Source organism: Sinocyclocheilus anshuiensis, unplaced genomic scaffold (assembly GCF_001515605.1).
Source record: "Sinocyclocheilus anshuiensis isolate Anshui unplaced genomic scaffold, SAMN03320099.WGS_v1.1 scaffold536, whole genome shotgun sequence".
NCBI classification, from domain to species: Eukaryota; Metazoa; Chordata; class Actinopteri; order Cypriniformes; family Cyprinidae; genus Sinocyclocheilus; species Sinocyclocheilus anshuiensis.
This window is the reverse complement of record NW_015557179.1, coordinates 3467103-3476668: the sequence shown is the minus strand read 5'-3', so window position 1 is coordinate 3476668 and position 9566 is coordinate 3467103. Positions and strand designations below refer to the sequence as shown.

Here is a 9566-nt window from a genome sequence, read left to right as displayed (position 1 = left end):
TATTTTTTATTTATTTTTATTTTTTATTATCTGTGTTTTTTTGTTCTGTCACTGTCATTCTGTTACACTGTGGAAGCTTCTGTCACGAAAACAAATTCCTTGTATGTGTAAACATACCTGGCAATAAAGCTCATTCTGATTCTGATTCTGATTCTGATTAACATAACAGTACACATAGTGACATAATAATCAGTTTCTTAATGCTGATATTGTGCAGGGCTGCGTTTCTCGATAACGATTGATCTTAGAGCTTAAGAGCGTTTTGTACGAGTAATTTTACGATCGTTCATTATTGTTTCACGTGTTTCACAAAAATGCACTTAACACGATCGCACGCAGCTGTGCTTTCAAGTGCTACTTAAGAGTCGCTGTCCGTTTGTCAAGTGCTGAAATGTCACATTGTAGAATGGCTAGTCATTGTCGCACATGCTTGTTGTTATAGCAATCCATCTAATTTCTGATTTCCGTTGCTTAGTCTACTTGTGTGAACGTGTATTGAACTCGAATAAAATAAAAAGTCCTGTAATTTCTTCTTGAGCAAGTTTAAAAACAAAAATTAACTGGAAATGTTGCACGGTCAAAACACATATCGCTCAAATCTTGCATAACACAAATTCAAACGGTCCATGCCAGAAATAACATCAGCATAATTTTTGATAATTATATGAAACTTTAATTAAGTAGAATTATTTAGCAATTACGTTATCCACACAATTGCTTATTTCACATCTATATCAATAAACAAATAACTTGTGGCTCTTACATTTATATTTTGAAATGTTTAGCCTAATTATCTTCACCTGATGTGGAACAATGCATATTTAAAAGCACAGGTCCAGTTTTGTGTGAGTGAAGGAAATCTGCTTGCGAGTGGAGATTCGTGCTTGCGCATTAGGCCTACATGGATCACGTCACATTATGCGCTCTTGACATTGGCATTGAGATCGCGGTATAGAAGCTGCCTAAAATTAAGTATAAAGAGGATTAGAAAGCGGTAGGCAGCTGCCTACACATGCCAGGATCCGCCACTGCCAGATGCAGTTAGAAATTTACTAAAAACAAGCCTATCGCAAGACATCTGGTAGGGGGGGCACCTGGGGTGGCCAGCCAAATTTCAGGGGGGGTCGGTGCCACCCCTGGCCACCACGTAGACACGCCCCTGGTGGAGACACTAGCAAAATGCTGAAACCAAAAAACAAGGAAAATACATTTTTCAAAAAGAGGAAATTAATATAATTTTAGAGGAGGTGGAGCTACAAAAACATATAATTTTCAGCAGGTTTAAGGGCAGTCATACAAATAAAGAAAAACAAAAAATCTGGGACGATATTGCTACAAAACTAACTGCAACAAGGGGCATTAAAAGATCAGGGAAGAAGGTCAGGAAGAAGTGGCAGGACTATTCAAGCCTTGCTAAAAGAAAAAGGGCACAGCAGAGGACAACAATTAATAAAACAGGTGGTGGGCCTAATGACGCCCCCCTTCTTACAGCAGAAGAAGAAAAGGCACTGTCAATCCTTGGAACAACTGCCTCAGATGGGATTTGTGGTGGTATTGACCTCCATGGAGGAGTAGGTTTGCGTCAACCTGAACCAGTTCCATCATGCTCGCAAGAGCAATCAGGTTCACCTCCTATTGGCAGAGTCCTCCCAACAGTTCATCCATGCACCTGCCTCAGTCTTCAATTGTTCAGGCTACAGCCACAACACCTCAGCGATTTGAGAATGTCTGTGGTTGTAGTCAGGACTTAGTGCAGCTGGAGCGAGAGAAACTAGATGTTCTAAAAGACATCAGACAATCTCTTAAAGAAGCCAGTGAGATGGACAACAACATTCAGAAGCAAATCATTGAACCTCCAATTTCCAGCATCAAGACAGGCCATGTCAGACATACAGGAGAATATTTTTTAACTCATTACCATATACCACAAGTCACTGGAGTGATTGATGGTACTTTAATCCCCATCAGTACACCATCTGTGGATGGCCATATATATATATATATATGTATATGCCACAAAGGTTATCCAGCAATCAACTGCCAGGTGATCTGTGATCATAAGTGTTTGATCACAGACATTGTTGCAAGGTGGCCTGGGAGCACGCATGACTCCTTTATCTTTAGCAACTCATCTGTGGGTCAAGAGGCCCAAAACTCACAGGACAGTGGAGGCTGCTTGGGGACAGTGAATATCCACTGAGGCCATATCTGTTCACCCCTTTTGCTAATCCTGTCAATAACAGGGAAGCAGATTTCAATGAGACTCACCGTGTTGCCCGAAGTATTGTGGAGCGCACTTTAGGGTGGTGGAAGCTATGCTTTCGGGCTATTCACAAGTCCAGTGGTGGTCTTCTCTTTGTGCCACAAAAGTGCTGTGCTGTAATAACAGTAACAGCTATGTTGCACAACATTGCAGTGCGGGCAAGAGTGCCCTTGGACATCAGGGAGGAAGACGAAGAGGTGGAGGAAGAGAATGAAGATGGCATGAGACCTCATGATGACCAACCAAGAAATGTTCAACACATGGCTGGGTTTCATGCATGCCAGCAAGTCATTGACACATTTTTTTTAGTTCCTCCTTTATTTTTTCCCTCTTTAAAGCACATTAAAGACAAGCCATTTCCCTGTTAAATACAAAAAATTTTACTCTCCTTGAAATGTCTATATACAGCAGTGTACTTTTACATTCTATAATTTATTTGTGTTCAGTCATGTCATTTTTATTGTATTTCTTTATTCATTATTATTTCTATATTGAATTATGTGTAATGAATAAAAAAAAATAAAAAATTAAAATATACGTAAAAACAAAATAAAAAAGTCACATTGAAGAGAAGTAAATTTTAGGTACAATTTGCTGGTTGTCCAGCAGGTGACCTCATAACTCTGTCTCTTTACGATGCATGTAGGGATTTACGATTACTCCAGAGCACTCGTAGATCTACGAAGATTTTCAAGTACTACTTAAAAAGGGGTCATATGATGCGATTTCAAGTTTTCCTTTCTCTTTGGAGTGTTATAAGCTCATGGTGCATAAAGAAGATCTGTAAAGTTGCAAAGACTAAAGTCTCAAATCCAAAGAGATATTGTTTTTTGAACATTAAAGCATGTCAACATATTCTGTTACACCAAATACACAAAATAATGATCTTAAAAATAGCATCATGTGACCCCTTTAAGTTACGATGGTTTTGGGATACGGTCCGCAAGTCTAAGATGATTCGTGCGATCGTTTTTACGATCAACTTAGGCTTACGATGCTTTTGAGAAACGCAGCCCAGGTTATGTATTTTACTTAATTGGTGGTGCTTTCGCTCAAGTTGTCACATTTGCTTATCTTGGCAAATAAGTCATGCATATTATGCTGTAAATGTATAAAACTTTAATGCAACTAAATGATACTTAGAGTTCACTGATTTTTGTAGTCAAACATTATAAAATCATGAAAGACAATAAAGTGTGAGCGACTCTTAAATACAAACGTGCTCTCAGAAGCAACAGGGAATTGCATCATCACAAAGACTTTGTCCCCATTAAAAACTGCAAAGTGTATTTGGAAAACTATTGCAGTCCATGTACTGTAATGTAAGCCATTTGGTTGTGGTGTAAATCCTAAGCAATAATTAACAAGTGGAGAGCTTCAAAGCAGTTGAACATAACGCTGTCAATATCAGATTATCTTTAATTAATAGTGTTGCCCTCTTGTCCTTTTCCTCTCCTTTTCCTGAAAAATCAAATCCCACGGCTGCTGAGTCTCAAGCACTAACTTTTTGTGAACACCATGGCTAATTCTGTCCTTATCACCTGTTAGCCTTCTTGGGTCTGATTCCCAGAATGCAGTGCAGTTAATCAAAATAAAAAAGGAAGTCAGCTAAACTTAAAAGAACATGTTTTGTTAATTTGTAGCTTTTTCTATTTGGTACATGAATAGCACCTCACCTCTTCCCCTTCCTCAATGTGATAATCCTTCCTTACGTTTGGACCACCAACATACATAATATTCAGTTGATAAAAGAACCTAAAACACAATGTAAAAACAAGGCTTATTTTTTTTTGTAAATGTGAATATATAATGGCATATTTTTGCTTGTTTATGAAAGATCATTTTAACTCACTTACATTAATTTGTTGCATACAGGAGGTAGGAATGAACTCTCATTCTCAGCAATCCACTTGTCAATGTTCACATGAAGAGACTGGTTGGTCATTTTTCTGTAATTTGAGAATACAGCAAGATGCTTGCAATAATCTGTCTGAGTAGGCAACAACGTTCTGAGCGGTGGTTTATTCCATCAGTGAATTTGTGACAAACTATCTTTGAGTTATTGAATAATGGGGGCGGTGCTTATGCATGCAGAATGTGACCGTGAGGTTGAAATCCATGTTTACGCAGCAGTAACCTATCAGTGCTGACACCGCAGCATAGACCTGCATTTCAGTATAAAGACCATTGATTTACAAGGTTTTGTGTGGAATAAGTTCTGCATTTGCATTTAATTGACTCAGTACTGATGGTCCAGCGGGTTCATGACCTGCTTCACCGGTCCTCTGGAACCATGTTTGGTTAAATACACTGAAGCCCTGAGATAAACTTAATAATACAATACAGTTTTGATTCTGGGCCTAAGATGCCCACTACCACCATTCAATAAACCAAAACTAAATTCATATTTTATGACATTTAGAATGCAAAACTAATTCATTTGTTAGAAAGTAACAAGCAATTGAGTCTATGGCTGCAGCAACTCCTGAACTATTTAATCCCATACCTTGTCTTGGTGGAGTTTAATGAGCTGTTTAAAACTATTTCCTTACTATCAAAATATAATAAAAAAATAAAACAATGGCTCATAAAGCAGGAGACACATTCGATATGGAAAGGTGACATTGAAACTAACTCTCCCTCAGCAACCTTAACCTCTTGTAAACAGAAACTGTTGTAGTGTGCAGATTCTAACTGTTTAAATCAATAAAATGAATTGTGGTAGCATTTGTGAATACCAGTACCATGTGTTATTGCTTTAATGCATTATTAATTATTCAGAGTTGACAAATATTTCATTATTTTCTTTCTGTGTTAAACGTCGAATAAAAGGGATGCATTTTCATAATTCACTTCCTACAGTAGTTCTGTAAATTTCCACTGAAATACATAATTTCATTCATAAGCAAACCTTATAAATATATACATTTTTTGTTCAAATATTGCAATTGTGACCACAATGTCAAAATTATATGTTTGAAATTCAAAAACTTACCAGACTGAGAGCTAAATGTATAGTGCCGAATACAAAAAGGAAGTGAAAGTGAGATGTGGCCAAGTATGGAAACCCATACTACGAATTTGTGCTCTGCATTTAACCCATCCAGTGAGTAGTGCACACACACACACACACACACACACACACATCCAGTGAGTAGTGAACACACACTAACATGAAAGTAATTTGCAGAGAATGCATGCATAGCTTTAGCCTTGCTAGCAGAAAATAGATTAAACCAGAAATGCAAAGTACAGATCTTAGATAAAAGATTTTTAGCTGGAAGTGCACACAGAGAGTGACAGTGTAAAAACACAAAAGTGACTTCTGCCAAGAGCAACACAAACAAATGAAGATTCACACCACAATTTATTTATTTATTTATATACACTGTTTCATTATCTGCTAAATATACTAACATACAGTACAAGCTGTCTGAAAAACACACATTTGTAATTTTCACTTCACTGTATGGATCTCATGTGCATCTGAACACATTAGCTGTTGAACAGATTTGATGGCCTTGTCACTATGACTTTTCTATAAATTGAGAGGATAACCGCTTCTCCTTTTGCCACAAGTGGGCATCTCTTTAGCTTCCCTGGGATCTCTAAATGGCTTATGGATATTAAGCCACTGAGAAAAGTGAGAGGTTTCAAACAGAAGTGTAGGTCATACAAAGTCAGATGAAGTGTAAATCATACAAAACCCAACTAAAATTTTAAAGAAATAGTTTGCTCTTTGATCAACACATACTTTTCACATTGTCACAATTTATTCAGTTGTATTACTTTATCTCAGTGTTTATGCCCTGCTCTAAATACTTTCAGGATTATTAGGATCCCTCTTGAAACCTGAGATTATACAAATATGAAAAAAAGCAAGAAACGAAACAAAAAATAGAGAGGCTGGTAACATACACAAAAAGAGATGTGTTTATATTAGAAAAAACGAGGAAGTCAGTTAAAACAGGAAGTTTTAGTTTTTTTTTTTTTTTAGAAAGGCTACAAAAATAAATATGCACACGAGATAAATGGGACATTAATTCAGAGCTCCGAACAATAGCTGCAGTTTCAGAATGCAGGGTGTCTGGTGGAAGAGGAGAAGGAGTGTGCGTCAGTACATGTCGAGGTGTCAAAACTGGAAAGCATCCTGAAAAATAGCTTAAACTGAAATGAACCCACAGCCCACCAGAGTTATTTCTGTTGTCATGTTATTTCATCACTTCAGCTTATTTGCAATGCACCATCACCCTGACAACTTCTCTACCCCATTATTTACTGACTGCCTCTTTCGCTTTTATATATAAAACACTATACATTCCTTCACTGATTTAGAAGTAAAACTAGAGAGATGGGTTTCAGAAATGGTTGTGCTTTTAATTTATTTAAATATCCATTTAACATCGGTCGATAGTTTGGTGAATATCTCTTTCTCTGGGGAAATTGTGCTGTTTTTATCAGTGCAGATATGTGGGCCATTCTGTAAATCTGGACCAATGTAATTTACATTGCTAAAATAACTTCATGGTAGGTACAACCTGAAGAATTCATTTAGGCCATTCAAGCAATCCCAGAAGACATTTTCCAGACAGTGAATGTAAACATGTACACTATAATTGTTGGGTTTGACAGACTATTCAAAAAGTAAACAGGGCTGTATTAAAATGTAAGGCAGGGATGTGTTCTGATGGGCAGTGCATATTTTCTCATACAATACCTTATGTGACACTTATGTGTCACAAGTTACAGTATTTCACAAGAATCACTCCTATTTTTCACCCAGTTAGCAGTAGCAGTGGTTGCAAACACTGGTGAGAAACGTTTCACAGGAAGAACATTACCTAGAGAGGGAGCTATAGAGTAGGCTATACCTACAGCCTAGTACTACAGTTTTTCTCGATTGCTAACACACTATAACTGATTCGTTTGGCCAAATTTTCCAAACCATTCATACATTTCTCGAAACAAAGCCACATTTCTCAAAACTTTTAACACATTTAACCTGTTTTCACACACATTCCAATTTGCTCAGTGTTTTCTGCAAAACCCTACACAAGAATGGCATCATTTTGCACATGTTTACCCATGTTCTCATTTAAAAAACACAAACACACAATATAACTACCTCAAGAATCACAAAATGAACACAAATAGCACACATTTATCCATGTGTGAACATTCAGTCGCAAAACTGATGACACACAGGTCAGAATCTCAGGATGATATGCACAGGAGCACAAGTGATTATGCGTTTTGGAAAATGAATCCTGGTAGTGGGAGACAAAGAGGAATAGGAGGAGAAAAGAAAAATGAAGGGGATGAGGTCAAAGGTCATTTATTGCTAATGAAATATAAAGCATTATAGTTCAACATGTTCTTGCACATGGAATGAGCATAAGGAAAGCTGGCCTGCAGGCTCATCTACAGGGTTTTTACACTACTTACACATTACAGTTACAGTACATAGTAGCAGTTCTTCAGATGAGAGAACTTTCACTGTTCTTTGTACTGTAAATACTGTAGCACATACCCTCAAACTGCTAACTGTTGAATTGAGTTGTAGCCGAGTACTTCTTACATGTACTGTATTTGTGCAGAACTGAGAGTCGACTGTCTAGGGGAGACAGAGAAAGTATTTTTGTCAGAAGACTAAGAAACTGTTATAGTATAACAAATGAGGGTATTATAAGGATATATAAAATGATATTACCAATACTGTAATGCAACTTGGGAGAGGATGATGAATTTATTTATTTATGGTAACTGACAGTATATTCCAGTGTGTGTTTACTGTATATTCTGTTGTTTGGTTTTTGTAATTTTCTCTTCTAGTGCTTTTCATCTACTGTAAGATCACTTTACAGTAGTGTAATGAAAGTAAACTTTTCTTTAAGCTTATTGCTGAATTTAGCTGTTATTTGCAGCCCTCTATCTATGCTGCATACTGTAACAGACATTGAATTGCAAAATGTTTCCTGTTTCCCAAAAGGAGGTTTTTGTAACAGTGTTTTGAATTGATCTCACTAGTGTTCTCTAGGCAGTGAAGCAGTGTGTGTAATGTGTATTTGGAAGGTTTGTGTGTCATCTGAGGCCAAAGTTTGAGTCTGACAAAAGAGAATGTGTTTTTGACTAAAATATTCGACTTTGACCTGGAAGTTTGAAGTTTGCACAAGTTGGTGTGTAGTTTTGAGATTGTGTTTATAGTTGTGAGAAAATGGTGAATTGTTTCATGAATTGTGTGTTAGCAATCGAGAAAAACTGTAAACGTAAGTGCACTGGTACCATACAACACACCTGTTGGGTCAAACAGTTTTGCAAAAAGTGTCCACGAGTTACTAGCCAAGTTATAAGTAGTATGGTAAGTGAGCAAATTAGCATTTTGAATTGGGACAGGGTAACAGAGGTGCTAAAACCCCATTCACTGTTGTTTACTAGGCTATTAGGTTCGTAAGAGACACATTTTTTTTGTCACTGAACCTAGCATATATCTATTACAACTGTGCAATTGAGGAATTGCAGCTTGTTTCATATTATAATAGTGTTTTTGCAAGAATATTCTCTTATGTCGTTGACAGTCTGTCGTTAGCTCTCTTGCTAGTCAGTAGCATGCAACTACGTACGAAATGATAAGTCATATTCTGAGAGCACATGCTGTATTATTAGCATTTCAACACAGCATTTAATGCTTAACTCCAGCAAAATCGACGCAAATTATTTTAACTACCCTACTAAATCGATATAGCGTAACGTTACTACTGCGTCTGTGCTCACTAATTCAGCCAACGTTAGCGAAAACAAGTGAGACATTAAACAACTGGCTGTAAGAAATCACAACGATCAGTAGCACCATCAGAATATACTTTTCGCCAATCAACCAACAACTACTCAAGTCACAGTGAAAAAGTATTTAGAAACGCGTGGAGTGTAGTATTGTGTGCTTCACAGAGCTTGAGATCATATATCTAATTGCAGCCAATGTGAGCGAAGCTCCAGTGGCGCAATCGGTTAGCGCGCGGTACTTATACAGCAGTACGTTGCAGAGCCATGCCGAGGTTGTGAGTTCGAGCCTCACCTGGAGCAGTGTTTTTGTTTTGTTACAAAAAATGAACTTGTTAATGCAAAACGATAATTACAGTTGAATAATAGCCCTGTGTCAATTTTTTTTTTAAACAGGACGTATAATTACTTAAATTATTAACGTGTTATGGGGAGTCAAAACGATTTATTTGCCATTTATTTGACTTACATGTATATTTTTTAAACTAATACATTCTAACTAAACTGTTCCGAGGTTTTTCTGTGT

General features: G+C 37.1%; 1 protein-coding gene and 1 non-coding gene across 2 annotated transcripts in view; one reads left to right on the top strand and one right to left on the bottom strand.

Annotated features, from left to right (window-relative positions):
• LOC107678607 (3-hydroxyanthranilate 3,4-dioxygenase-like) overlaps positions 1 to 4306 on the bottom strand; it is a 14078-nt gene extending 9772 nt beyond the window's left edge. Inside the window, exons 1-2 of the mRNA XM_016473950.1 lie at positions 4120 to 4306; positions 3940 to 4018 (exon numbers count right to left, since the gene is read on the bottom strand). Of these exons, the coding sequence (XP_016329436.1) occupies positions 3940 to 4018; positions 4120 to 4208 (168 nt within the window). The 5' untranslated portion in view covers positions 4209 to 4306. The remainder of the gene's footprint in view (positions 1 to 3939; positions 4019 to 4119) is intronic.
• A 4943-nt stretch (positions 4307 to 9249) lies between these two features.
• Positions 9250 to 9343, top strand: trnai-uau (transfer RNA isoleucine (anticodon UAU)). The gene is made up of 2 exons: positions 9250 to 9287; positions 9308 to 9343. It is a non-coding gene; the product is annotated as a tRNA-Ile (tRNA).
• The last annotated feature ends 223 nt before the right edge of the window (positions 9344 to 9566 follow it).